At 65.1% G+C, this 27,897-nt stretch overlaps 3 protein-coding genes across 3 annotated transcripts; 1 reads left to right on the forward strand and 2 right to left on the reverse strand.

Annotated features, from left to right (window-relative positions):
* Window positions 1-198: 198 nt before the first annotated feature.
* Window positions 199-10,256, forward strand: OPLAH (5-oxoprolinase, ATP-hydrolysing; the record flags this gene model as incomplete). The annotated part of the gene is made up of 27 exons (XM_079796422.1): window positions 199-277; window positions 1,091-1,314; window positions 1,387-1,578; window positions 2,075-2,174; window positions 2,736-2,859; window positions 3,195-3,390; window positions 3,470-3,635; window positions 3,745-3,883; window positions 3,961-4,028; window positions 4,164-4,429; window positions 4,562-4,674; window positions 4,758-4,928; window positions 5,133-5,270; window positions 5,360-5,498; window positions 5,617-5,729; window positions 5,942-6,093; window positions 6,598-6,758; window positions 6,846-6,947; window positions 7,040-7,214; window positions 8,027-8,211; window positions 8,338-8,484; window positions 8,578-8,712; window positions 8,899-9,048; window positions 9,171-9,328; window positions 9,462-9,622; window positions 9,772-9,869; window positions 10,110-10,256. Exons 2-27 carry the CDS (start codon window positions 1,144-1,146, stop codon window positions 10,254-10,256), a joined length of 3,867 nt encoding a protein of 1,288 aa, XP_079652548.1. The 5' UTR covers window positions 199-277; window positions 1,091-1,143.
* Window positions 10,257-10,282: 26 nt separating this feature from the next.
* On the reverse strand, window positions 10,283-12,712 carry LOC307114184 (sphingomyelin phosphodiesterase 5-like; the record flags this gene model as incomplete). The annotated part of the gene is made up of 7 exons (XM_079796426.1): window positions 11,637-12,712; window positions 11,465-11,537; window positions 11,085-11,225; window positions 10,923-11,012; window positions 10,764-10,827; window positions 10,542-10,677; window positions 10,283-10,468 (listed from the first exon to the last, which is right to left on the reverse strand). The coding sequence occupies exons 1-7, from the start codon at window positions 12,468-12,470 to the stop codon at window positions 10,283-10,285; spliced, it is 1,524 nt and encodes a 507-aa protein (XP_079652552.1). The 5' UTR covers window positions 12,471-12,712.
* A 917-nt stretch (window positions 12,713-13,629) lies between these two features.
* On the reverse strand, window positions 13,630-27,367 carry SPATC1 (spermatogenesis and centriole associated 1). The gene is made up of 5 exons (XM_079796286.1): window positions 27,148-27,367; window positions 19,519-20,064; window positions 18,915-19,415; window positions 18,649-18,788; window positions 13,630-14,585 (listed from the first exon to the last, which is right to left on the reverse strand). Exons 1-5 carry the CDS (start codon window positions 27,350-27,352, stop codon window positions 14,256-14,258), a joined length of 1,722 nt encoding a protein of 573 aa, XP_079652412.1. The 5' UTR covers window positions 27,353-27,367; the 3' UTR covers window positions 13,630-14,255.
* Window positions 27,368-27,897: the final 530 nt, after the last annotated feature.

Raw genomic sequence — 27,897 nt, forward strand, 5'->3', positions numbered from 1 at the left:
AGGTGCCTGGTGCCAGGCCGCGGGGGAGGGGACGCGCCCGGCATCCGGCTGGGAAGGCCCCCGCCCGCCCGCCGTCCTGGGGTGGCTGGCCGCCCGGGGCAGAGGCAAATCCGGGCAGGCCGAGCCTGACGCAACCGGGAGAGCCCGGCGCTCGGGGACTGGTTGTGCAGGGGGTGGGGGTGGGGGCGGGCCCGCTTCCGGGCGGAGCGGGCGGTGCGGGTGTGGGCAGGGCGTGCAGCCCGGACAGAGGGCGAGAGACGCGCAGCCGCCCCGCCAGGTGGGTCCCCGCAGCCGGACCTGCGGGTCCTCCCCCACCGCGCGCGCCGCTCCTCCCCGGCCCGGCCCGCTCTCCCCCGCCCCCTCGCTGCGCAGGCTCCGGTCCGGTCCCTGTCCCACAGGCCTGGGTCCGAAGGTCGCACCGCTGGGAGGTGGAGCTCCCCTCCCTGCCTCCTGGTGCTGAAGAGACGGGGACCCCAGGGCCAGGGCTCCTCTCAGACAGGCCTGCTGCGGGCCCCAACCAGAGCAGCGAGGTGCGGGGGGAGGAGAGGGGGGGACTAGGCCTGGCGCCCCAACCTGCCCAGCCCTGGCCCCGCCTCAGGCTGCCCTCTGAGCCTGGTCCTGCAGCTCGGCCTCCTCTCAGTCCTGGATGCCCCTCCCCGCTGCCCCCCTGAGGGTGCACCCCTCCCTGCTCTGCCCCCCTGAGGGTGCGCCCCTCCCCGCTGCCCCCCTGAGGGTGCGCCTTCCCCGCTCTGCCCCCCTGAGGGTGCGCCCCTCCCCGCTGCCCCCCTGAGGGTGCGCCCCTCCCCGCTGCCCCCCTGAGGGTGCGCCTTCCCCGCTCTGCCCCCTGAGGGTGCGCCCCTCCCCGCTGCCCCCCTGAGGGTGCGCCCCTCCCCGCTGCCCCCCTGAGGGTGCGCCTTCCCCGCTCTGCCCCCCTGAGGGTGCGCCTTCCCCGCTCTGCCCCCCTGAGGGTGCGCCCCTCCCGCTGCCCCCCTGAGGGTGCGCCCCTCCCCGCTGCCCCCCTGAGGGTGCGCCCCTCCCTGATGCCCCCCTGAGGGTGCGCCCCTCCCGCTGACCCCTGGCCTCTGTCCAGTGTTCCCAGGACTGCAGCCTGAAGAGTCCCTGCTGGACTCCAGCCCCGTCACCATGGGCAGCCCCGAGGGCCGCTTCCATTTTGCCATCGACCGCGGAGGCACCTTCACGGACGTCTTTGCCCAGTGCCCAGGGGGGCACGTGCGGGTCCTGAAGCTGCTCTCAGAGGACCCCGCCAACTACGTGGACGCCCCCACCGAGGGCATCCGCCGCATCCTGGAGCAGGTGGGGGCGGTGGCAGAGGGGCAGGCGGGGAGGGGCCCAGGGCCAGAGGCCTGACCCTAACGTGGTTCCCAGGAGGGGGGTGTGCTGCTGCCGAGGGACCGGCCTCTGGACACCAGTCGCATCGCCAGCATCCGCATGGGCACCACCGTGGCCACCAACGCGCTGCTGGAGCGGCAGGGGGAGCGGGTGGCGCTGCTGGTCACCCGCGGCTTCCGAGACCTGCTGCACGTGGGCACCCAGGCCCGGGAGGACCTCTTCGACCTGGTGAGCTCCCCCACCCAGTCCAGCAGGCGGCTGGGCCCTCGTGGGGTGGGCGATCCTTGGAAGGGGCAGTGCCAGCCCAAGGCCACCAGCTGAGAGGCAGAGAGGCGGCTCGGAGTGCTCCCAGCATTCAGAACGGCCACATGTGCTGTTCCCGCCGGCCACCACGCCCGGCCCAGGGGTGAGGCAGCCCACGCCAGCCTGTTCCCCTGCTGGGGGAAGGAGCTGCTCTGGCGGGGGCAGGGAAGTTGGCCACGCTCCGCTGCCCGGGGCAGGGAGCCGCCACCTGGGTGGGCCGTGCTAGGACCACCCCTCTGACTGTCTCCTGGGCCTGTCCACGGGCCTGTCGGGACTTATTTCCTTGCCTGCCCCCCTGAGGGTGCGCCCCTCCCCGCTGACCCCTGGCCTTTGTCCAGTGTTCCCATGGAGGGTCCACTGATGCAGGACCCCAGCAAGGACCCTCAGGCCTGGGCCCCCTCTAAGCCTCTGCCACCCCCAGGCCGTGCCCATGCCCGAGATGCTGTACGAAGAGGTGCTGGAGGTGGATGAACGAGTCGTGCTGTATCGTGGGGAGCCAGGCTCCGGGACGCCTGTCAAAGGTATGTGCCTCGCCCTAGCCTGTTTGGCTCAGTGGACAGAGCGTTGGCCTGCGGACTGAAGGGTCCCGGGTTCCATTCTGGTCAAGGGCACATGCCTGGGTTGCAGGCTCGATCTCCAGTAGGGGGCGTGCAGGAAGCAGCCGATTCATGATTCTCTCTCATCATTGATGTTTCTCTCTCTCCCTCTCCCTTCCTCTCTGAAATCAATAAAAAAAATTTTTAAATATATTTTTAAAAAATAGCTGGTGTGGCTCAGTGGATAGTGTCGGCTTGCAGACCCAAGGGTCCCGGGTTCGATTCCGGGCAAGGTCAAGGGCATGTACCTCGGTTGCAGGCTCCTTCCTGGCCTGGGCCTTGGTCGGGGACACGTGCAGGAGACAACCAATCGATGTGTTTCTCTCACATTGATGTTTTCTCTCTTTCCTTCTCTTCCGCTCTCCCTGACAATCAGTGGAAAGATATCCTGGGTGAGGTCTAAAAAAGTAAAACAGTGTATGCCTCGGCACTGGGCTCGGGCAGCATGACCCGGGGCCTCTGATGGGCTGTGGGGCTTCCTTGCAGGCTGCACCGGGGACCTGCTGGAGGTGCAGCGGCCCGTGGACCTGGGGGCCCTGCGTGGGAAGCTGGAGGGGCTCCTGGCCCGCGGCATCCGCAGCCTGGCCGTGGTCCTCATGCATTCCTACACGTGAGTGCGTGTGCCGGGGACCAGGGCTCCTGGCGGCGCCGCCCCCTCTGAGAGGCCTGCTCCAGGCCCAGGGCATTGGGGAAGTGGGGGGCATTAGGCCTGGCGCCCCAACCTGCCCAGCCCTGGCCCTGCCTCAGGTTGCCCTCTGAGCCTGGTCCTGCAGCTCTGCCTCCTCTCAGAGCCCCTTCCAGACCTGGATGCCCCTCCCAGCTCCGCCCCCGCCCCCCGGGGTGGGGGGCGAAAGCCTCCTGAGCAGAAGGCCAGGACCGAGTGGGGGGCAGTGGCCGGGCGGTGGGGCGATGGGGGAAGGACAGTGCTGCAGGTCCTTGTCACAGGTGGGCCCAGCACGAGCAGCAGGTGGGCGCCCTGGCCCGGGAGATGGGCTTCACGCACGTGTCGCTGTCCTCGGAGGCCATGCCGATGGTGCGCATCGTGCCGAGGGGGCACACGGCCTGCGCTGACGCCTACCTCACACCCGCCATCCAGCGCTACGTGCAGGGCTTTTGCCGGGGCTTCCAGGGCCAGCTCAAGGTGAGGCCCCGGCCCGCCCGCTCCAGCCCCCCTCCCCGGTGCATGCCCGGCCCCTCACCGCCTGCCCACCCGCCCGCAGGATGTGCAGGTGCTGTTCATGCGCTCGGACGGCGGCCTGGCGCCCATGGACGCCTTCAGCGGTTCCCGCGCGGTGTTGTCCGGCCCCGCTGGGGGTGTGGTTGGCTACTCTGCCACGACCTACCATGCTGAGGGCGGCCAGCCTGTCATTGGCTTTGACATGGGAGGTACGAGGGCCGAAGGGTATGAGCCTTCCGGGGGCGGCTCGGCAGCCGGGTGGGCAACGCGGGCATCCAGGTCTGTGGGGAGCCGCCTCACCACCAGACCCCCAACCAGGCACGTCCACGGATGTGAGCCGCTACGCCGGGGAATTCGAGCATGTCTTTGAGGCCAGCACGGCCGGCGTCACCCTCCAGGCCCCCCAGTTGGACATCAACACGGTCGCCGCGGGTGGGGGCTCCCGCCTCTTCTTCAGGTCAGCTCCCCCACCTGGGCCGGGACCCCCTGCCCTGCACCCAACCCGCCTCCAATTCCAGTTGTTCCTCCCCCAAGGTCCGGCCTGTTTGTGGTGGGACCCGAGTCTGCAGGAGCCCACCCTGGCCCCGCCTGCTACCGTAAAGGTAAGATCTGGGGTCCCCCTGCAGGACCCTCCCCTGCTGCCCAGGCCCACCCACCTCTTCAGCCAGGCCCCTGCTGCCCACACCTGGCCCCCAACTTCAGCCCCCAACCCCCCCCACCCTGTGCACACCTCCCAGGGGGCCCCTTGACGGTGACGGATGCTAATCTGGTTCTGGGTCGCCTGCTGCCTGCCTCCTTCCCCTGCATTTTTGGGCCGGGAGAGGACCAGCCGCTGTCCCCGGAGGCCTCCCGAAAGGCCCTGGAGGCTGTGGCCGCCGACATCAACAGCTTCCTGACCAACGGGCCGTGCCCCACCTCCCCGCTGAGCCTGGAGGAGGTGGCCATGGGGTTTGTGCGTGTGGCCAACGAGGCCATGTGCCGGCCGATCCGTGCCCTCACGCAGGTATGCCGCCTGCCTTTGCTCTTGCCCCCCGGCCCTGCCCCCGGCCTCTCCCACTCGGGCAACCCCCTGGGGGTGAGGGGTCAGGAGGCGAACAGGGTAGGTTAAGCCCCTTACCCTCTTCTGGCTCCCTAGGCACGAGGTCACGACCCCTCGGCACATGTGCTGGCCTGCTTCGGAGGAGCTGGCGGGCAGCACGCCTGTGCCATCGCCCGGGCCCTGGGCATGGACACTGTGTACATCCACAGGTGTGTCTGGGCCTGGGGCACGCCCAGGAGGGGGGACTGCCTCGGGAGGCTCCCCTCACCGCCCTGTGGCCTCGTCTCCGTAGGCACAGCGGGCTGCTCTCAGCACTGGGGCTGGCGCTGGCCGACGTGGTGCACGAGGCCCAGGAGCCCTGCTCCCTGCCCTACGTGCCCGAGACCTTCATGCAGCTGGACCAGAGGCTGAGCCGGTTGGAGGAGCAGTGCATAGACGCCCTGCGGGCCCAGGGCTTCCCCCGGTGGGTCCTGGGGGCTGGGCTGGGCTGGGCCCAGGGGTTGCAGCATCCCAGGTGCCCTCTAGCCTGTTCAGCACCTGGCTTCCCCGATGGTGCCGGGCCCCTTCGGGCGGTGCTCAGGGAGGAAGGGACCACGAGGCTGGAGGAGGTGGGACAGGTGTCCTCACAGGGCGCCTGTGTGAGGGTCCCGCCTGTGCACCCCCGCAGGTCCCAGATCCACACCGAGAGCTTCCTGCACCTGCGCTACCAGGGCACGGACTGTGCCCTGATGGTGTCTGCCCACCAGCACCCGGCCACTGCCCGCTCTCCCCGCGCTGGCGACTTCGGGGCAGCGTTCGTGGAGAGGTACACAAGCTCGAGGCCTGGGAGCGCTGGCGGGTCGCTGCAGGCCAGGCCGCCTGGCCCTGACCGCTCCCTCGGGCCGGCGGGGGCAGGTACATGCGGGAGTTTGGCTTCGTCATCCCGGAGCGGTCCGTGGTGGTGGACGACGTGCGGGTGAGGGGCACCGGCTGCAGCGGCCTTCGCCTGGAGGACGTTGCCAAAACCCAGACGGGGCCCCCCCGGGTGGACAAGGTCAGTGGCCCTGCCATGCACCCCCACCTATGCCCTCAGGGACACGGGGGCAGGTGGGGATGGGGAGGTTGGGGACGGTGCTGGACCTGGGAACCTCCTTCACCCCACACCTCCTCAGATGACCCAGTGCTACTTTGAGGGGGGCTACCAGGAGACCCCCGTGTTCCTGCTGGGAGAGCTGGGCTATGGGCACAAGCTCCAGGGACCCTGCCTGATCATCGACAACAACAGGTAGGCTGAGGCCCGGCCAGGCCGGGTCCTGGGGGTGCAGGTCGGGGCCACAGCTGTGGGGGCCTGGCAGGAGGTTCTCTGGACCGAGGCTGCAGGAGTCTGAAGGACTCTAGGGTCCCATTAGGGGGAACCCTGGCCTGGGGAAGCAAGGTTCCTGGTTGGGAGTGGGGTCTGGCTTGGCCCCTCCAGCCCCCGTGCGCCCCTGCCCCCAGCACCATCCTGGTGGAGCCAGGCTGCCAGGCAGAGGTGACTGAGACCGGGGACATCCGCATCTCGGTGGGGGCTGAGACCCCCGGCACGGTGGGTGCCCAGCTCGACCCCATCCACCTGTCCATCTTCTCACACCGCTTCATGAGCATCGCGGGTGAGTGTGCCGTGCCGCGGTCCTCCGGGCCCTCCTCCCGGGGTGTCCGGTGGGGGGTCTGCCAACCAGGCAGAGGCGGTGCAGAAAGTGGTGCCGGGGAAGGGGCCGAAGCAGGGTCGTGGCTGTGACAGGGCGAGCCGTGTGGCCCTGGCTCTGGGGGGGCACCGCCTCCCTGCACCCGCCGGCCGCGGGCAGAGCGTGCCTCCCTCCCACAGCGCCTCTGGTTGTGGGCAGGAAACGGGCTCTGTGCCGTGAGCCGATCTGAGCAGGGCCAGGCCAGGGGCCCCAGGCTCTTGGGGTGCCTGGTAGGGCAGGGACTGCTGTGGGACCCCAGGTTCTTGCTGGGGCTCCAGGCAGCGGTGGGGGAGGGCGAGACATGGCGTCCAGGTGGGCCGCGGCCGCCTTTGGGTCCTGGCTCAGGGACGTGGGTCCTGCCGCTCCCCCGCCCCCCGGGGCGGAGCTGTGGGTGAGCTGGGCCAGCAGCACCGGCACTTGTTGCTCCAGAGCAGATGGGCCGCATCCTGCAGCGCACGGCCATCTCCACCAACATCAAGGAGCGCCTCGACTTCTCCTGCGCCCTCTTCGGGCCCGACGGGGGGCTGGTCTCCAACGCCCCCCACATCCCCGTGCACCTGGGCGCCATGCAGGAGACCGTGCAGTTCCAGGTTTGCCAGGTCCCTCTTCCTGCCCTCTCATTTGCCCCACCCCGCACCCCACCCCTTCCTGACCCCCAACCTGTGTCCTGGCTTCAGATCCAGCACCTGGGGGCTGACCTGCACCCTGGCGACGTGCTGCTGAGCAACCATCCCAGTGCAGGGGGCAGCCACCTGCCAGACCTGACGGTCATCACGCCGGTGAGGGCCTCTGCCTGGGGACCAGGAGGGGGTGGGGAGGGCCGGGAGGGGGCCCGGTGGCCGTACAGCTGACCGCGGCTCTCCACTCCTAGGTGTTCTGGCCGGGTCAGACTCGACCTGTGTTCTACGTGGCCAGTCGTGGGCACCACGCAGACATTGGGGGCATCACCCCAGGCTCCATGCCCCCGCACTCCACCTCCCTGCAGCAGGAGGGCGCGGTCTTCCTGTCCTTTAAACTTGTCCAGGGAGGCGTGTTCCAGGAGGAGGGTGAGTGGGAGTGGGCCTGGGGCCGGGCGTTGGGGACTCCGTGGGCTGCTGCCTCCAGCCAGGCCAGGGCAGTTACGAGGCACAGCCTGGGGGCCAGACCTGCCAGAGGCTGGGGGAGCAGGCGGCGGCATGACCAGAGGTGCTGAGCTGAGCTCTGCCGGGGCCCAGGAATGCAGGCCTCGGTGGCTTTAGGGGCCGGGAGGTGGCTGAGACGCTGTAGGGGCCAGTGCAGGAGGGCAAGGCGCCTGTGCCAGGCGTTTCCCATCTGCACTGGGTTGGCACCGCGTCTGGGGGCTGCAGGCTCTTAGAAGGCCCAGGTCCCTGTCATTGGGTGGCAGGGCCGCGGGCGGCTGTGAAAGGCCCAGCCAGGTGCACGCCGGTCTGCCCGTGCCCCCTGCCTACGTGCAGAGTGGAGGGGGTCCAAGGGTGGCCCAGACCCTGGGCCAGGGGAGTGGGGTGGGGCCGCTGCAGTTACCCTGGGGGGTGTTGAGCCTTCCCCTGGGCAGAGGGTAGAGTGGGGACAACGGTTGGAGGTCAGGGTTGGTATTTGATGGGATTTGGGGGTTGGGGGGACAATGGAGTCTGGACAGCTGGAGGATGGAGCTCTAGCTCTGAGCGGGTACGGAGCTGCTGCGGGGATGGTGGGACCGAGTGGCCGGGGGGCCCAGGAGGGAGGAGCAGCAAAGATGCCAACATGGGGCCCACAGTGCCCAGCAGGGGTGCAGCAGGTGGAGAGCAGGGCACCAGGCAGCCCCCGGGCTTGGAGGCTGGCTCAGGGGTGACTCCATCCGTCCGTCCGTCCGTCCGTCCAGCGGTCACGGAGGCCCTGCAGGCCCCAGGCAAGATTCCCGGCTGCAGTGGGACTCGGAACCTGCATGACAACCTCTCAGACCTGCGTGCCCAGGTGGCAGCCAACCAGAAGGGCATCCAGCTGGTGGGGGAGCTCATCGGGCAGTACGGCCTGGATGTGGTGCAGGCCTACATGGGCCACATTCAGGTGGGCCTGGGGGCACGCCGAGCATGGGGGCCGCTCTGTGCCAGCCCCAAGGCAGCTAGGACGGGAGGGGGGTGCTTGGTCCACCCGGAAGGTGGCACGGCTGCCTCTGAACATCCTCTCCGCCAGGCCAACGCGGAGCTGGCTGTGCGGGACATGCTTCGGGCCTTCGGGTCCTCCCGGCAGGCCCGGGGCCTGCCTCTGGAGGTGTCTGCGGAGGACCACATGGATGACGGCTCCCCCATCCGACTCCGCGTGCATATCAACCTGAGTCAGGTCTGGCTGCCGGAACCGGGGCCTGGGGGAGGGTCGTCGGTGGCGTGGCCCCCTCATCGCTGATGGCCTCTCCCCCCTCCCCTCGGTGGGCAGGGCAGCGCGGTGTTTGACTTCAGCGGCACCGGGCCGGAAGTGTTCGGCAACCTCAACGCACCGCGGGCCATCACGCTGTCTGCCCTCATCTACTGCCTGCGCTGTCTGGTGGGCCGCGACATTCCGCTCAACCAGGTGTGCAGGCATGTCCCGGGTGGGAGGCCAGCGGGTCGACCCTAAGCCCCAGGTCACCCTGAGCAAGCCTGGGGCAAAGGCAGCCCACCAGCCCAGTAACAGACGGATGGTCCTAGAGGTGCTGGTGGCGGTGGTTGGGACATAGATCTCCCAATTGACCCTGAGGGCTGGCCCCTCCCTGCACAGGGCTGCCTGGTACCGGTGCGCGTGGTGATTCCTAAAGGCTCCATCCTGGACCCCTCCCCGGAGGCTGCCGTGGTGGGCGGCAACGTGCTCACGTCGCAGCGCGTGGTGGACGTCATCCTGGGGGCCTTTGGGGCCTGCGCCGCCTCCCAGGTGCCGGCGGGTTTGTTGTGGGGACCAGGGGCGGGGGGAGGCAGGGGCGGGCCTCGGGCTGGGGCGCTCGGGGAGCGGACACGGAGGCTTCCCCAGCCTCAGCGACCGCTTGTCCCTGCCAGGGTTGCATGAACAACGTGACCTTGGGAAACGCGCACATGGGCTACTACGAGACGGTGGCGGGCGGCGCGGGCGCGGGCCCCGGCTGGCACGGGCGCAGCGGCGTGCACAGCCACATGACCAACACGCGCATCACGGACCCCGAGATCCTCGAGAGCAGGTGAGGGGCGGGGCGGAGCTGGGCGGGGCGGGGGAGCCGGACCCGGATTGGTGGGCGGGGGAGCCGGACCCAGATTGGTGGGCGGGGCGGGGGCGGAGCCAGGACCACCTCGCTGAGCCGCTGGCCCGCGCAGGTATCCGGTCATCCTGCGCCGCTTTGAGCTGAGGCTGGGGTCCGGGGGCCGCGGCCGCTTCCGGGGCGGCGATGGTGTTGTCCGTGAGCTGCTGTTCCGCGAGGAGGCGCTGCTGTCCGTACTGACGGAGCGCCGCGCCTTCCGGCCCTACGGCCTCCACGGTGAGCGCCCCGCCCCACCCCCCAGCCCAGTCTCTTTCTCTCACCCCAACCCGGTCTGTTTCTCCCCCGCGCCCTATCTCCTTACCAAGAAGCCCCCCCCCCCCCTTCCTGGCTTCCTGGGCCACCCCGCGCCTCGCCTCTTCCTGCAGGGGGTGAGCCCGGCGCCCGCGGCCTAAACCTACTGATCCGCAAGGACGGCAGGACGGTGAACCTGGGCGGGAAGACGTCGGTACCCGTGTACCCCGGGGTAAGCATTGTCTTCAGTCCCGTCCCATCTCCATCTCCCCGGCGGCTACCGTCCCACGGAAGGTGCACAGACTTGCAAAAGTAACAAGCGACCCAGTTTAATTCGGCTTCTGGAGAAAGGGGGCAGCAAACCCGGCTCCATGGCTCAGGCTGGGCTGTGCACGGGCTGCTGTGGGGAGGGGACCGCAGCGGGCGGGAGGTGGGGACCACGCCTGCGCTGAACTGTTCCTCTGCTCCACAGGACGTGTTCTGCCTCCACACGCCCGGTGGCGGGGGCTACGGGGACCCCGAGGACCCCGTCCCACCGCCCGGGTCGCCCCCGCAGCCCCCATCCTTCTCCAAGCGCGGCAGCGTCTATGAGTACCACAAGGCCCAGGAGGCTGTGTGAGGGAGGCCCGCACAATAAAGATCCACTCAGACGCTCTGCTCCCGCTGCTGCGGCCCGCCCGGCTCACGCTTGGCCTCCGGGCCCGTCTTTCCCCCGGGCCTCGCGGCTGTCTCCTGCGTGCCTCCGTGCATGGAAACTCGCAGCCGAAGTCCCACGGCCAGGTGGTCAGTGAGCCCTGCCAGGGCGGTGCTGAATGTCACCTGTTCTACTTCCTGGGGGGCGGGAGTCAGGTTGAGGGGTGGCCCCAGCGCCAGCCTGCCCGGCGTCCTGAGCGTGGGCACTTACTGGGCTCAGCGGGCCTCCGGGCACCCCCCGGTAGGTGATGTAATCCAGGCGCCGGCCCCGCCAGGGCTTAGCCCGGGGTCCCCCATGAGGAGGGCCTGCCAGGTAGCGGTGGCGACCTTCCTCGTGCTCCAGGGCCCTGAAGAGGGGCGGTGTCATCAAGGCCAGGGCGCCCCTCCGTTCGGGGCTGTTCGGACGGTGCCTCGCCCCCAAGTCGCCACTCACCTCCGCAGCATCTCTGGGGAGCAGGCCACCGAGTGGCGGAGCCTGGAAGTGCGCAACATCGTTCCTGGGGGAGGCGGGGGAGGCGGGGGAGGCCGGATCAGCGGAGCGCGGGTCCGCGAGCCCTCCTCCCTGGGTCTGTCCCCCGCCGGGGCGCCATACCCAGGGCCCACGGCTGCTCCCGGCGGGTGTCCAGCCGGCAGGGGTCCTGGAAGCGGCTGAAGAGCTGGTGCTCCTGTTCCCGCGCGTCGTCTGCAGAGAAAGGCGCGCGCTAGGTGGGCGGGGCCAGGACCCCCGCCCCGCCCCTCCGCGGGCGCCCCTCACTTAGGCAGCAGTTGTCAAAGTTCAGGTCCCCCAGGAGCACGCTGAAGGCCACGGTTTCATCGCTGGAGCTGCTCTCGGCCTCAAACTGCTCGGCCCAGTTCAACAGCAGCGTCAGCTGTTTACAGCGCAAATGTCCGTCCCCTGCAGGAGGGGGAGGGGGGAAGAGGAAGGCTCAGTTCAGGGTGCCCTTTAGAATCCGGAACACACCACCGAACCTCCCCATCGCCCCCCCTGCCCATCCCCTGTGAGCCCACCCAGGCACTCCAGGGATTCGCGGTGTCTGGGGCAGTGAACAAACGGCGGGGGAGGGGGGGTTCGTCGTCACGCAGAGGCAGGTCGGTCTGCCCACGCGCCCACAATCCCGCCCCCCCGGGGCTCACCACTCGGGGCATGCAAGTGCGTGCAGTGCAGGAAGCCCACGATGCGGCGCCCGTTCAGGATGCCCACCTGCGCCTGCAACACCACGGACAGCCCCAGCAACCCTCTCCCGTGGGACCCCACGCCCCACCCCCTCCCCGGCCTCCCGGAGCGCAGCCGCGGGTGGGCGGGTACCTGTGCAGAAAGGAGGCCCTTGGAGGCCAGCGCGTCCTCGCGGCGAGCTTGGGGGAAGGCCCGGAAGGCGGCGCGCAGCAGCGGGTAGCGCGAGGCCAGCAGCAGCCCGCTGCCCAGGAGTTTGAGGTGCGGCCCAGGCTGCAGGCCGAACGTACCCACGTCATGCAGCACTGGGCCCAGGTTGGGTGCCAGGCGGCTCACCAGGGGGCGCGCCGCGCGCAGGTCGAACACCTCCTGCAGACACACGAAGTCCAGGCCCGCCGGCAGGGCAGCCGACAGCACCCCGCAGGGCGCCCCCGGCTCTGGCGGGCTGCAGCCCGTGGCCCCGTAGCGCGAGGGCGAGGAGCGCAGGCCGGCGAGCAGCAAGGCGCCCACGGCGTCCGCTCGCCGCTGGGTGTGCTGCAAGTTGCTGAAGCGCGCCAGCCCGTCGGGGAGCAGGCACAGGTTGGCGCTGAGAAAGCCGAAGCAGCGCGCGGGCTCCGCCGGGGGGCGCCAGGGCGCAGGGGGCGCCCAGCCTTGCGGAGGGGGCTGGTAGCAGAAGGGGCGGCGCCAGGCCTGCAGCGGCAGCCAGAGCAGCAGGCCCGGCAGCGCCAGGGGCAGGCCGAGCAACACCAGCAGCAGGAGCGCCGCCCCGGCCCACAGGGCTACGCGCAGCGCCTTCAGGAAGCTGGGGCTTGCCCTCGGAGCCCAGCATCCCAGCAGCTGGTCCAGGGCCCAGTAGGCGGGGAAGAGCAGCACGCGGGCCAGGTCGTGGAGGGCGTGCAGCACAGGGTGCGGGAAGGGCGAGGGCCTGAGGGCGCCGGGCACCGGGGGCCAGTCCGGCAGAGAGTGCATGGCGCGCGGGGCTTCTCGGCCGGCCGCGGGCGCCTCAGCGACTCATCTGCTAGTTGACCTGCAGGTGCGTCCGCCGGAGCTGGTGCGAGGCCGCGGGGGTCAAGGCCAGGGTCAAGGCCAGGTGGCGCAACCTGTGCGCAGACCCAGGAAGGTGCCCGAGAGCCTGGGGACACGCGCACGGGCGGAGATTTGCGTCCAGGAAACCGCCCTCTCTCCCGCGCGAAATCTCGTTGGCGGTTAGAGAGAACCAAAGGGAAAGCGAAAGGGACACTGGCCACGCAGTCCCGCCCCGCCCCTCCTCGCCCCGCCCCGCCCTCCCCTGAAGGCCGCATGGGGAACTAGACGCGTCTGAAGGAACGGGGGCTGGGGTGCAGCCCGCACCGGGCGGAGGGTGTTGCTTGGCGCGGGCGCGGGCGCGGGCGCGGGCGCGGGCGCAGCGCTAGCGAGGGGCGTGCGGTGGGCGTTGCGTCCCGCTCCCTCCCGCCCCCTGCACGTCCGCGTGGAGTTGCCCGGGTGTTCCTGCTGCCAGACTTTGGGATGTACGCCATCCCACCCACGCCGTCTCCCCAGGGGCTCGGTGTCCAGCCCTTGAGTCAAAAGAGAGGTCCCCAGCGAAGGGACGGTCTCCAGGCTCTGAGCGGCCTAACCAGCCGCCCAAGCCGCGCTCCGCGGAGCCCCCCCGAGGCTGGCGCGCAGTAGGACGGCTCTTTGACCCTACCCCACGGAGCTGCCCACCTGGGGGGCGGGGGCCGTTGGTTCCATCCTGCGCGGCCACGCCCCCCGCCCCCTCCTGGCACGAGAGTCCCGTCTCCGTTACCTGCTGAGCCCGCTCCCACCCGCTCAGGTGGTGGCCGGGGAGCTGGCGTTGCTGGGCTCCCACCTTTCTAACTGGCGCTGTGAACCAGTCCCTACAGCAGGTTCTTTTTTAAAAAAAAAAGCCTGTTTTAAAAAAATATATGTTTATTGATTTCAGAGAGGAACGGAGAGACACAGAAACATCAATAATGAGTCATTGATCAGCTGCCTCTCACACGCCCCCTACTGGGGATGGAGCCTGCAACCCCGGGCATGTGCCCTGACTGGAACTGAACCATGACCTCCTGGTTCATAGGTCAACACTCAACCACTGAGCCCCGCCTGCCGGGCCAGCTCTCCGGCTCTGTTCCGCTTTCCCATCCTGCCTCTGCCCCTGCAGCACCCGGTGGAGCTGCCTCTGCTTCCTGGGCCCCGGGTGCCTTGGGAAGGGGTCCCATCGCCCTGGGCCACCCATGCCCAGGTCTGAGGAAGGCTTTCTCCTGGTTCCCTTCCCTCCCTCTCATGTCCCCCTGCCCTCAAGAGGGCCCAGAACCCCCCTTCCTCCCTGCCTGGCCCAGTGGGAGGAACTCCCACAGCCACATCGTCCTCTCCCGTCCAGTCTGCCTTCTGCGCGGCACCCCGGCCTCAGCTCCACACGTGTCGCCAGGGGTGCAGGCACTGCCAGCCCTTCCCTGCCACCCGGCTCCTTCCAGCTTCCTGCTCTTCCCCTCCGAGTCTCAGGGCCTTTCGCTGCGCCCACGGCCAGGCCAGGGGAGCCTTGGGCCTTCTGAACGCCCCCCTCGGCCAGGCAGCTGCCCCAGGGCCGGCAGGACTGCCCGGGCAAAGGGGTGCGGGCACTGGGAACCACCCAAGGAAGCAGCACGGCCAGGAGTGCGGGCAGGCCCAGCGGCCAGCATCAGTGGGAATCTTTAATGTCTACGCGTGGGGGAGCTGGGCCCGGCGAGCCTGGGCCGGCGGGGCAGGCAGCCGTCACCAGATGAACATGGGCTTGCCGTCGTCGTGCGCCAGCTGGCTGAGGCAGGAGAGCAGCAGCAGCGCGTCGGTGAGCATGCTGGGGTGCACCGTCTCCACCAGCACGCGCTGCAGGAAGTCCACGGTGTAGGAGCCACCCTCGGACACGGCCAGCTCGGGCCGCTCGCGCAGGATGCCGTAGGCGTTCACCAGCTGCTCGGTCAGCGCCGGGTGCACCCGCCCGTTGTAGCCCAGGCTCTGCAGCCGGTTCATGATGCTCACGTAGCGCTGGGTGAGCGTCTGGCACAGCTCCTCATCCAGCTTGTGGTCATTGGGGTTCAGGGAGGCCTGGGAAGAGGGAGGGGACACGGTCAGGTGAGGGGCAAAGGTTCCCTAAGCCCCATCCCCGGATCCATCACCCCGGGGACTCAGGACCTAGCTGAGGCCAAGAGGAACTGAGGACCGAGAGCGAGAGCGTGGCTGGGAGGTGGGGTTGGAGGGACAGGGAGGGAGCTGAGGGAGCTCCCAGTGCCCCCAGCGTTGCCTGACCCACCAGACGCCACTTGGGGGCTCTCCCAGGCTCCCTCCTGGCTCCCTGCCCTTCATCCCTCCAGGCTCCGCCTCCTCTGCACCCTGCACAGGCCCTGCTGGCCTCACTCCCACCTCTCACGCTGACATGGCCGCCCAGGCCCGGAGCCAGCCATGCCTCCCCAGCACGGGTCCTGCTGTCCCTCAGGTGTCTGCTCCTGGTGCCCGGACCTGGGGACTGGCAGCGGCTGGGGGCTGTCTCCACCTACAAGGTCTTCCTCACCCTCGCCAGGTGGTGGCCGCGTCCTTCCATAGCATCTCACCGCGAATTCAGTCCCTCCTCCCCTCCCCCTCCTGCTGTGGCCTCCGGGACATAGGACCTGGGCAGTCACATGACCCCCGGCTCAGAGGGCCCTGCGCTCAGCCGAATGCTCAGCGGCAGCCCGTATTTTCCTTGGCACCGGGTCCTGCACATGGTGCACCTGTCACAGGTGCGGTGGCCCCCAGGCCCGCAGAACTAAGGGTCGGAAGTGGGCGTCCGATAGGGTGTCTCCCTGCCTGAGCCCTCTGTGGCTCCCACGGCTCCCGCTCTGGGACCAGGGCCGACTGTGAGGTTGTGGTCTGGCCCTGCGTGCCCCCTTCCAGCCACTCCCTAGATGCTGGCTCCTTACCTGATGGGAAGGCCCAGACAAGAGGCTTAGGCATGGCCTCCTCCAGGAAGGCCCCTCTGTCCTCCCTGCCCCTGCCAGGTGGTCATGTGAGCAGAGCACTGGGCTTAGGGCTGGGCTCACCTGAAGTGACCCCTGACCTCTGGCAGGTGACACTAGAGCTCTAGGCTCGGCTCTTCACTTCCTGGGCAGCCTGTCTCCCTGATTCTAGCCTGCTCTCCAGGCCCCAGTGGGAAGGACTTCCGGAGCTCAGCCAACAGTAGAGGGTAAGCAGGGGAACTGTCACCCCAGGATGGCAGGGAGCACTGTGGGTGGCCTGCCCAGCCCGGGGCCCTGGCTGAGCTGCTGCTGCTGCGCTAGGTCTGGGGCACGGATCTCAGGACAGGAGCAGGAGGTCAATGGGGACCAGACGGAGCCCACCCTGCAGGGTGCTGGGCCCTGGAGAGCAGTGTGGGCTGAGACAAGGCCAGGGCTGCCCCAAGGAAGTGACCCTTTAAGAGTGGAGCGGGGAGCATGCGGGGAAGAGTAGGACAAGCTCCCTGGGTGGGGGAGCTGTGGGCATGCTCCCCGCCACCCGCCGCAAGGTGCTGAGAGCAGAGCTGGAGGAAGGGCCCTGTCCTGAGGGATGGAGGCCCCTGGTGGGCTTTGTGTGTGTGTGTGTGTGGGGGGGGGTAGGGGTGTGTTTTTTTTTTTTAAAACTTAATGTTTTTATTTTGTTAATCCTGACCCGAGGATATTTTTTCATTGATTGTTAGGGAGAGTGGAAGAGAGAGGGAGAGGCCGTGAGAAACACTGAGGTGAGAGAAACACTTCGATTGGTTGCCTCCTGCACGTGCCTGGACCAGGGCCCGGGCCAGGGAGGAGCTGCAACCCTTGACCGGAATGGAACCCGGGACCCTTTGGTCTGCAGGCCAATGCTCTATCCACTGAGGCAAACCGGCCAGGGCGGCTCTGTGGTTTTAAATGCTCAAGCTGACCACTGTAGGGGATGGACAGGGTCTGGCCATAGAGGGCGAGGGCTGGGTTCGTCCACCCTGCAGGTACTCTCCGAGGGTGGCAGACACAGGGCGGTGGCAGCTCTGAGACGGCTTCCCCACCAGCTGCTGAGCGATAGAAGCTCTCCCTCTGCCCTGGATCCCGCCTCACTGTCCACTCCGGCTGGTGCTCCGTAGTACCAGTAGTTCCAGGTTTTCACTGCCCGCCCCCTCCCGCCCTAAATGCTTTATTTAAAAGCAAAAGAAATGCAAAATAAAATGAAGTACTCAATCCAAGAAACAAATAGCCCAGCCCGTGTGTCTCAGTGGCTGAGCGTCGACCCATGAACCAGGGGGTCGCGGTTTGGTTTGATTCCTGGTCAGGGCACATGCCTGGGGGCTGAGGGCTCGATCCCCATTGCGGGGCATACAGGAGGCAGCCGATCCATGATTCTCTCTCATCATGGATGTTTCTGTCTCTCTCTCCCTCTCCCTTCCTCTCTGAAATCAAAATATATTAAAAAACAAAACAAACACTGGGATTAGTTTATGATCAGAATATCTTATCTCGAGTCTCAATATGTTAAGACAGTGGTCGGCAAACTCATTTGTCAACAGAGCCAAATATCAACAGTACAACGATTGAAATTTCTTTTGAGAGCCAAATTTTTTAAACTTAAACTTCTTCTAACGCCACTTCTTCAAAATAGACTCGCCCAGACCGTGGTATTTTGTGGAAGAGCCACACTCAAGGGGCCAAAGGGCCGCATGTGGCTTTCGAGCCGCAATTTGCCGACCACGGTATTAAGAGAAAAGGGAGGGAGGGGAAATCATGTGATCATCTCATCAGAGACAGGAAAACATTCTAAAAAAAATCCAATGTTTGTTCACGATTAAGAAAAAAAACAACCAAAAGCTGTCAACAAAGGAAGAAGAGGGGGAATTTCTCAACCTGATACCGAATCTGGCTCATCTGGTTTCTGTTCTAGAGCCTTCTAGTGCCCTCTGACCTCCAAGGGGCTGGGAGCTAAAAGCCGCCTTTTCCCGACGCCCCTGTGACCTGGGTTTCTGCCATGGTCTGTCCACTAGGAAGGCCCCTGGGGTGCTGGCATTTCTCCTGGTTGCAGAGCAGAAAACGCCCAGTGTTGTCCGCTTCCTGGAGCTTCTGGACATGCAGACGCAATAGCCCTTTCTGCTCACACCAGCTCGGGAGGGTTCTGTCCTCTGCAACCGGGAACTGGCTGACCTGGCAAAAAGCCTGGAGCAGCCCGGCCGGCCTGGCTCAGGGGTTGGGCATCGACCTAGGAACCAGGAGGCCAGTGTTTGATTCCCGGTCAGGGCACATGCCCGGGCTGCGGGCTCGATCCTCAGTAGAGGGTGTGCAGGAGGCAGCCGATCCATGATTCTCTCTCATCATGGATGTTTCTCTCTCTCTCCCTCTCAATTCCTCTCCAAAATCAATGATTTTTAAAAAAATAGATATTTTTTAAAAGCCTGGAACACACATCATACTTAACAGGAAGTGTTCCTCGTCAAGTCAGAAACAGGATGAGGTTGCCACATCGCCGGCTTCCCGTAACTACTGCACAAAATGACTGTCCGCGTAGAAAACTGAGCTGATGAGAAGTGAGCTCTGAAAACTAGTAAGAGGCTTCGGCTGGATAACTAAGTCATCGCACAAAAGTCACAAGCATTCCGGAGCCAGTGAGGGGGCTTGGGGAGCACCGCGGCACCACGTTAAAATGAAAGACGGAGGGCACCTTAACAACAGGGAAAGACAAGCGCGTCGCTGGGCACGGATGGACCCACTGGAACCAAAGTCGCTCCTGCCCAGTCACCCCCCAGGTGGATGGTGCACAGACACAGGGGCTTAGAGGAGGCGGCCGGGAGCACAGGGGCTGTTTCCCAAGGGAAGGCCACATGCACGCCCCCTTCCAGTCTGGGGGCGCCTGGGAGGCCACTGCAGGGGCAGAGGGGGAACCACGCTCAGCCGCTCCCCTGCCCTGTTCTCTGGGGAGTCGGTGCAGCTGGGGCCACGGCCTCCTGCAGGTAGATGCCCCGGGCACTGCTGGCCCCTTGGACGGAGCGCCGTCCTTGCTCCGTCCCAGGTGCCCTTGGGTGGCACTGTGCTCACCTGGCTGGAGTGCAGGGCCCCCAGCAGCCCCTCAGGGGCCAGCATGCTCCCCATTCCTGCCCTGTGCCGGCAGGCCCTCTGGCTGTGAGTGGGAGACAGGCACACACCTGGATGATCTTCTCGGGGATGTTGGAGACGGTGAAGCCATAGAGGCGCACGCGCTCCGGGAAAATGCTGGACAGGATCCTGCGGTCCAGCTGGAACGCGATCTCGCCCACCAACCTCTCCAAGGCCAGCTGCTTCGGCTCTGGGAACGGCAAGGGGTGGAGGGGGTGGGCAGTGGCGTGGTCTATAGCCCAGGCAGGCACCTGGAGGGGTCTCCGAGGGCGGCCAGGAGCCCCCAGACAGGAGTCCACCCCGGGACAGCACCGACCTCGGGGGGTCTCAGGGAACTTGCTGGTCTTGCGGTGGGCCAGCTTCCGCTCCAAGTCCAGGATGCTCTTCCGAGCCGTTTCAGGGCCGCGTGGGCCGTTGACAGAAGCCGGGGAGGAGGAGGTGCGGGGCGGGGTGTGGGAGGTCGGTGCGGGCCGGGTGGAGGAGTGGTTCACTCCGGTGGCAGAGTGGGTGGTGCCCTGGGCAATGTGGGCGGTGTTTGAGGGGCTGTGATGGGTGGCAGCTGGGGGAGCAGGATCAGGGGCAGAGGGGACGATGGGGGAGACAGCTGGGGGGGTGGGGACTAGGGCAGCCGCTGCTTGTCCCTGAGGGGCACCCGGCTGAGTCTGGGCCTCTGAGGTGCTGAAGGAGAAGGCGGTCACGGAGCCCGACGTGCCCACGGCGCCGACAGGGGTGGAGGTCTGGATGGGCCCACCCACGAACGTCACGCTGAAGGACTCGGGGTCCTGGGTCGGCAGGGGGTGCTCGGTGGAGAGTGGGACTGGTGACAAGGTGGGGCAGAAAGGAGAGGAGGAGGGTAAGGGCGAGGTCGGACCAGGGACCGGCCTGGCGGGGAGCCCCTCCCCCCTGCACCCACCACTTACTTTTGCCGGTGGCAGCAGGCCCTGCAGCGCCAGCTGAGGGATGGGGTCCAGAGGCCGATCCTTGGAGGGGCTCTGCCAGCCGCATCCGGGCGGCCTCATTGGCCGGAAGGTTCTGAGAAGCACCTGGAGGGGCAGTCGTGGAGGTGAACAGGGGGCCCACCAGGGGGCTGCTGGGCGTCAGGGAGCCGGTCGAAGGCAGGCCCAGGGAGCTGGTCAGCGTGCCCGCCGGGGGCACCATCATGGAGCCGCTCAGGTGGCTGTGTGGCGTCAGGGAGCCGGTGGAGGGCAGGCCCAGAGAGCTGGCTATTGCGCTCGGCATGGGCACCGCCATGGGGCAGGCTAGGTAGCTGCCCAGGGGGCTGTTCAGGAGGCTGGCGAGCGCGCTGTTCTGCGAGATGGGCCCTGTGGAGGGCAGCAGCATGCTGCCTGCGGTGGGGCTGAGCTGCGGGCTGTTGAGTATGTCGGCCGTGGACGACAGCCCCATAATCCCCACTTCGTCCACGACGGGTTCATTGGCTGCGGCTGGGGCCGGGGGCAGGAAGACACCTGGGGGACACAGAGAAAGCACTGAGACCCCAGGGGGGCCCCGGGGAGAGGGCTTTCTCCCGAGGGTGGCAGGGCCTGGACCAAGGTGCCCATCTACCTCTGAGGAGCTGACCACCCCCTCTGAGCCTCACCTCTTCGTGGGACCCCAGACCAGGGCCGGCCCCTCTGAAGGAGCCTTGCTTCTCCCAGGCTCCTTTCTCTGAACACCTGCTCCCCAGCCACAGGGACCTTCCTCAGCTGCCCACCCCTCACCCGTGCTGACCCACACGACTGCTGACCCCTGGACAAGGAGAGAGGAGAGTCAAAGGGAGCCCTTCATTCCCTGGTGGGGAGGGGTAGGCCCCGGCCCCCTGACCTCTGTCCTTGCAGGGGAAGCCTCACCTCGCCAGGTGGGGGGACCCACAGGGAGGCCAGAGCTAGAACAGGTGTGAAGCTTCATGTGGTGCATGCCCTTGACTAGGAATCGAACCCACAACCGTTCAGTCCGTGGGCCGATGCTCTAACCACTGAGCACCGGCCAAGGGCTGTAATTTGTAATGGATTTAGATTTGTGAGTTGAAATCTCCTGGGTTTTAGAACAGTTTCAGAAACGTAAAGAGAATTTTAGGTTCGTTGCATTTATACGTTTATTTTGTGTGTAAGAATTACTAGTGTCCAAGGAGGATTGTTTGTTACCTCGGACAATTTAGGTTAAAAAGGGAGGCCAGTGCTTTAGATTTGCAAATGTCGTTTAGGGTGTTTTCAACAGTTTAACGGAAGGGATTCCCTGTCCCCAGTGCTCCCAGCAGGGCAGCTCAGGACTTGGGAGTGGCCCCTCGGTCTCCCATCCTCAGGGCGCAGGTCGGGCGCGCCTTCGCACTGTCCTGACCTCCACCGCACCACGTCCCGCACCGGCCTCCACTGGGCTGCAGCCGCCTCCCCCGTGGTCCCTCCCGGGTCTGCCCATCTCCCGCGGCCTCTCCGGCCTCGGAAACCCCGGTCCATGCAGGCACAGAGGGGGCAACAAGGTGGCCGGAGGGGCGGGCCCTGACCTGGCAGAGACCCAGGGAGGAAAGGGGCCCTGCACGGGGCGGGGCGGGGGCGGGGGCGGGGCCCGCCATGGGGCGGAGCTAAACCAGATAGGCATGGCTGTGCACGGGGCGGGGCCCGCCGTGGAGGCGGGGCTAGAGTGTTGGGGCGGGGCTACGGCGAGGGGCGGGCGGAGCTATAGTATCAGGGCGGGTCCGGGTGGGCGGGGCTCCTTAGGGGGCGGGGCTGGGGGCGGGGCGCAGCCCGAGCGGCTGGGCGGGACGACGCCTGATGCCTGCGGACCAAACCGGGAGGCGGGACGCCCTGAAGGTAGACGGTGAGCAAAGGCGGCTCCAGCCACGTTCTGAGGGGCCTGAGGCAGCGGGAGGGGGGCCAGGGAGAGGGGACAGGGGCGGTCTGAGGGGAGACGGGGTCCTGAGGGGAGACGGTCCTGAGGGGAGACGGTTCTGAGGGGAGATGGGGTCCTGAGGGAGGGGGTCCTGAGGGAGATGGTCCTGAGGGGAGATGGGGGTCCTGAGGGGAGATGGTCCTGAGGAAAGATGGGGGTCCTGAGGGGAGATTGGGGTCCTGAGGGAGGGGGTCCTGAGGGGAGACGGCCCTGAGGGGAGATGGTCCTGAGGGGAGATGGTCCTGAGGGGAGACGGCCCTGAGGGGAGATGGTCCTGAGGGGAGACGGGGTCCTGAAGAGACAGAGGGGCCTGCGCTGGGGCCGGGGAGGAGGACGCTGAGGGGAGGGCCTGGTGGGTGTTTCCGGGCCTGAGCCCTCATGGGGTCCTGGTTGCTCCTGGTCCCACGGGGCCGCCCCGCCTCCACCTTCGAGTTAGTCCAGCCCCAGCCCTCATTCTCCACTGACCCCCCAGCGGGTCACCCTCTCTGACCGCCGGGCGGTCACCCTCTCTGACCCCCGGCGGGTCACCCTCTGACCCCTGGGCGGGTCACCCTCTCTGCCCCCCGGGCGGGTCACCCTCTCTGACCCCCGGCGGGTCACCCTCTCTTATCCCCGGCGGGTCACCCTCTGACCCCCGGCGGGTCATCCTCTCTGACCCCCGGGCGGGTCACCCTCTCTGACCCCCGGGCGGGTCACCCTCTCTGACCCCTGGGCGGGTCACCCTCTCTGACCCCCGGGCGGGTCATCCTCTCTGACCCCCGGGCGGGTCACCCTCTCTGACCCCCGGGCGGGTCACCCTCTCTGACCCCCGGGCGGGTCACCCTCTCTGACCCCCAGGGCGGGCACCGCGCGGCTGGGGCTGCGTCTCCCTGATGCTCCGTTGCCAGGTCCCCACCTGCCCTCACTGGGGACGGGCTCCTCCGTCTGCTCTCACTGAGCTCTGTCCTCAGATGCTCTCACCGCCGCCTGCAGCTTCAGTCACCAACACAGAATCCTCTCTAGCCCTGACCGCTCCTCTGAGCGCCAGGCCCATAACTACCACGTGGACGTCCTGCGAATGTCGGAAAGTCAGTGTGTCCCAAATAGAACGCATCCTCTTCCTCCCAAACCGCAGGTCCTTCTCCCAGGCCAGTGGTCGGCAAACTCATTAGTCAACAGAGCCCAATATCAACAGTACAACGATTCAAATTTCTTTTGAGAGCCCAATTTTTTAAACTTAAACTATATAGGTAGGTACATTGTTATTAACTTAATTAGGGTACTCCTAAGCTGGCCTTCGCTAAAAACTCAAGGGGCCAAAGAGCCGCATGTGGCTCGCGAGCCGCAGTTTGCCGACCACTGTCCCCGGCTCACCCTGGGCCAGAGCACAGAGAGAGCACGCATACTGCATGTCAACATCATGCAAAGCTATCAATGGAGCTAACCAAGTGTTAGACGATGGTCTAGCTTCCTACCTGACGAATGCACCTTGTAACAACCTGAAAGGTCAGGGTTCAATTTAGGATTTTGCCCTGGAGTTCTGTGCCACCATGTGGTAGCTTGGGAAGAGCTGCCCCTCCCCCCCATCTCTCACCCCTTTTCTTCCCATCTGGGCTGGGGGGCTGGCACATGTTCTGTGAGCACCCACAAGCACTCCGCCCCCTCTCCCCTATATTCCTCCTAAGTGGGGATGGGCTAGAGCTCTGGCTGGAGGGTATAGGAGGGAGAGCTGTGCACAAGAATCTAGGGCAAGAGAAGGGTGGGGGCAGAAAGAGGAATTGAGGGCCAAGTTCACTAGAGCAAATCGAGAGTAAGAGCCTGACCCCATGAGGAAGGTCGGTCACAAGGAAAACAGGCAGGGGAGGCCACGGCCCTGAAAGAGCCTCGGAGGCACACATACCACATGCTCACACACACACACACATCCTATCTAAAGAAGAGGGAATATGCAAATTGACCATCACACTGTAACAAGATGGCTGCGCCCACAGCGGAGGCCGAGTTCCCATAATGAGCCTTAAGGAGCAATCAGCAGGGACCTGAGGCTACGTGGTGCTGGGCTGGGTCAGGGGACCTCAGGCTGCGCCCCCCACCCGGCAGGGTTTGACAGGGAACCTCAGGCTGCACCCCCTGCCCTGGCACCAGGCCAGGGGACCTGAAGCCGTGCCCCACACCCTGGCGCTGGGCTGTGGGACCTGAGGTTGTGCCCCCCCACCCCGGTGCCAGGCGGGTGGACCTGAGGCCACGCCTCCTGCCATGCAGGGCTTGACAGGGGACCTCAGGCCACGCCCCTGGCCCAGGCTAGGGGACCTCAGGCCACACCCCCCACCTGGTGGGGGTTGATGGGGGTGGGGCTGGCCGGGTCTGGATCTAGCCCAATGGGGGAGGGGCCGGCTGGGTCTGGGTCTCACACGATTTCGAGGTGCACATGGGTGGGCGGGGACTTGACTCTGGTTCCCGTGGTGCACCCCAGACTCTGACAGGAGGAAGATTTTCATATACATTTTACTAATTTTCTTTCATCTCTGACACTTCTATTATAGAGAAAGGGCGAATAGCAGTATTAAAATATTTCCTCTAATTAATTCCCTTTTAATGTACAGAAATTTCGTGCACCGGGTCACTAGTTCTCATATACACACGGACCACACACCCTAGTCACATACCTGCCCCACGCACTGCATACACATGCCACACAATACACATGCACATCACACTATACAGTACACATTCATGGACCACCCACACTTGCACACCACATTCACATGCTTGCACACATGTGCTAATGGCTGAGACAACAGGTGATTCACATCACACATGCTCATTATCCCCCCCCCCCAATCAATACCCACACCCACACCCTCTCACACACAGACCACACACTCAATACACAACACACACACCCCCACACGGAGCCCGGGCTTTCACCACACTGAGCTGCTTCTCATTCCTGAACCTCCAGGGCCAGACCTTCCACAAGTTGCTCCTCCCCCTGGAACGTCCGCTGCCCCCTTCACCCCTCGCTGACTGGGCTCACCTCCGGAAAGCCTTTCCTAGCCCCCTAAGCTTGACCCTTCAGGAGCTGGAAAACCAGAAGTAGCCCAGGATTTTATTAAGAATCAAACCTAAGCCCTAACCCAGTGGTCTGCAAACTCATTAGTCAACAGAGCCAGATATCAACAGTACAACGATTGAAATTTCTTTTAAGAGCCAAATTTTTTAAACTTAAACTTCTTCTAACGCCACTTCTTCAAAATAGACTCGCCCAGGCTGTGGTATTTTGTGGAAGAGCCACAATCAAGGGGCCAAAGAGCCGCATGTGGCTCGCGAGCCGCAGTTTGCCGACCACGGCCCTAACCGGTTTGGCTCAGTGGATAGAGTGTCGGCCTGCGGACTGAAGGGTCCCAGGTTCAATTCTGGTCAGGGCTTGTACCTTGGTTGCGGGCACATCCCCAGTGGGGTGTGTGCAGGAGGCAGCTGATTGATGATTCTCTCGCATCGATGTGTCTAACTCTCTATCCCCCTCCCTTCCTCTCTGTAAAAAAATCAATAAAATATATTAAAAAGAAAAAGAAAAAAAGAATTAAACCTAAGTGCTCGCTTCGGCAGCACATGTACTAAAATTGGAACGATACAGAGAAGATTAGCATGGCCCCTGCACAAGGATGCCACGCAAATTTGTGAAGTGCTCCATATTAAAAAAAAAGAAATCAAATTTAAGAGGAGAATGCTTGCTTGGTTAGCCCAGTGGTCGGCAAACTGCGGCTCGCGAGCTATATGCGGCTCTTTGGCCCCTTGAGTGTGGCTCTTCCACAAAATACCACGTGCGGGTACAGTGCGCGATCGAAACTTTGTGGCCCATGCGCAGAAGTCGGTTTTCGGCTCTCAAAAGACATTTCAATCGTTGTACTGTTGATATTTGGCTCTGTTGACTAATGAGTTTGCTGACCACTGGGAATCTAGTTTCTTAAACGATGAGATTTCTTCAACATTGAACCTCCCTGTGCAGTTAGTGGCCGCTGAACCTTTCAGACAAAGGGGCCTGTGTGCTTGTGGTCCGTCAGTGGGACTGTTAGACGGGTCCCGTGCCACAGCCAGGGTGGATGGCAGGGAACCCAGCTCATTATCTCCCCTCCCCCCCCAATCAATACCCACACCCACACTCTCAGGGTGGGTGGCAGGGAGCCCAGCGGGTCAGGAGCTTTTCCAGAGTAAAGGAGAGAAGGCTGTGAGCTGGAACTGGGGAAGGAGCCCCACCCGAGGGCTCTAGCATCCTGGTGGGAAGGACAAGTTCTGAACCAGAAATGTGTCGAGCTTGGAGTGAGCTACGTTCCAGGGACTCACTGCGCCTGCCAGCGTCTCTGGGGGGAGGGGGGGGGGTCCCCACTTCTAGTAGAGGGCCGAGGCCTGCAGTGGGCAGGCTGGCTGAGGGTGCAGGGCCTGGAGCCCCCTGAAAGCAGCGGTGGTTACGCTGAGCCAAGCGGGCTAAGGGTGCTCTTGGAACTCAGAAAGAGAAGCGTTTTCCGTCCCAAACGGACGCAGAGGTTCAGAAGGCTGTGGCCCCTGGGACACCACCTGTGCCCTTCCTACAACAGCAGTGTCAGGCCCACCGCCAAGGGGGCTGCAGGGGAGGCGTCAGGGCAGAGACGCAAAGAGCAGCGTCCTCTCCGGAAAGGAGACATTCACACCTGAGCGCACAGAGTGCCCCCCCCCCCCCACCGCCCACCGCCCCGCCCACCGCCCCGCAGGCTGAGTGACAGGGCAAGAAGAGGTTGTAAGGCAGGGGGAGGGGTGGGATGTAACAAGCACGGGGGGGGGGGGGGGGGGCGGCATTTCATCACCTCCTAGCCCTGTAGAACCATTACCAACACGCTGTGACAGCTACTGACTCCTGTTGCCACACCCCCAGATCGCGCGCACCCCCAGAAATCCTCTCTCTAGTCTCTTTAACGCCAACCACTTTCTGCCCCCTGTTTTCCATTCTTCTGGCGCCTGCCTCCTTCCTGCCATCACATTCAGCTAGCTGTGCGGCCATTGGGGTCTCCTGGCCTCAGCATGCCCTCGTGGCCCAGCCCCTAAGCTCCAGGTTGAATGCCACAGGTCCTCACTTCAACTGCTCGTCCGAAAACACCCGTATGTCTTTGCCCGATCTTGTCTCACCCAACTCTGGAAATCTCCAGCCCCAGGGTTCTGTCGCGCACAAAGTCCCACACCTCCAGCTTCCATCCCAGTTCCTGTCCTTGGCTTCTGGACTTGGATTGTCCATCGCCTACTGACCATCTCTGACGGGAGAGTAATGGGGGAGAGGGACAGGGGTGCTGAGGAGGAGGGATGGAGGAGAGGAATGGGAGGCTGAGAGCGAGGGACAGGTTGGATCCTATATATTTGGATTCCAGGGCTGGGAAATCCGTGGTGTATGGAGCTGCTGGGACGTTTAGCTCGAGGGAGGCGTGTGGGCTGGGGCTCCTCCCACCAGGTGGATGGGACTGGCACCCAATTTTGCCTTTTGATTCTAAGGGTCCTGTGTCCTCACCCTTCCCTCGCCTGGCGGGGCCACTGCCTACCTGTGTGTTACTATCTGTGCCCTTCTCCCCGGGACTCCCGAGACCCCAACATAGTCTCTCCTCTTTAGTGCGGCCTCACCCTTCCCTTCCTGCTCTCCTTGACTTCAGGCCTTGGATAGTTACCCTGGCGTTGAGAAGGTCCAGTTGGCGCCTCACCAAGCCCGCTGCTGAACCCGCTGATGCCCAGGGCACCTGCTTGCGTCTTGATTGCCGACTTGAGCTCCTGATTCTCCCGAATGAGCCGCACCAGCTTTTTCAGTTCCTCATTTTCCCGCACCAGCCTCTCGATCTGATGCCGAAGCCCCTCATAATTGGTGAGTAGAGACATGCCCCAGGGCAGCGGGTAGGGTGCGGCCCACTGGAGGGCACTGCACCTGGAGGCTGCCCAGGGCCCCGGGCCTTGCCCGGGCTGGAGGAGGGCGCCAGAGTTTGCAAGTTGCAAGGCTGGCCCAGTGGGTATTGTGAGGTCAGAGGCTGTCCAGACAACTTTACTCTCATGGTGGCCCCTCTGTGAAGCTTCCTCTCTCCCATGGCAAGCTCGTCACTGCCCCGGAGGCCGTGATTCCTCTGCAGAGGTGTTCTGTGTCAGAACGCTTACCTGGCTCTGTCTGGTCAGCTCATTAAGGCTGTTCTATTCTCTGTATGTTGAAGGCAGGATTGTGGGACTCCCCAGAATTCGGCAAAGGGCCTGGTGCAGTGTAGGTAGGTAACCAGCGAATGTCTATTGAATGAAAACTCATCACCTCCCTCCTGGCCCAGGTGCCCTTTCCTTCGGACCTTGGGCACACCCCGGTGTAGCCTGTCAGCCTTCACCTGGGGACCTTCTAGGACCTCTAGACACCTGGACCCTGGGCCATGCTTTCCGCTGGCCCC

This window comes from Cnephaeus nilssonii (assembly GCF_951640355.1).
Source record: "Cnephaeus nilssonii genome assembly, chromosome: 18".
NCBI classification, from domain to species: Eukaryota; Metazoa; Chordata; class Mammalia; order Chiroptera; family Vespertilionidae; genus Cnephaeus; species Cnephaeus nilssonii.

Bases quoted from the DNA above. Each gene is read 5' to 3' on its own strand.
- SPATC1 (XM_079796286.1), bottom strand. From the start codon at position 27,352: ATGTCTCTACTCACCAATTATGAGGGGCTTCGGCATCAGATCGAGAGG. The intron at 19,416-19,518 runs GTAAGTGGTGGG...CCTTGTCACCAG, and splicing joins GCCTGCTGCCACCGGCAAAA to TCCCACTCTCCACCGAGCAC. The intron at 18,789-18,914 runs GTCGGTGCTGTC...TGCCGTTCCCAG, and splicing joins GTTCCCTGAGACCCCCCGAG to AGCCGAAGCAGCTGGCCTTG.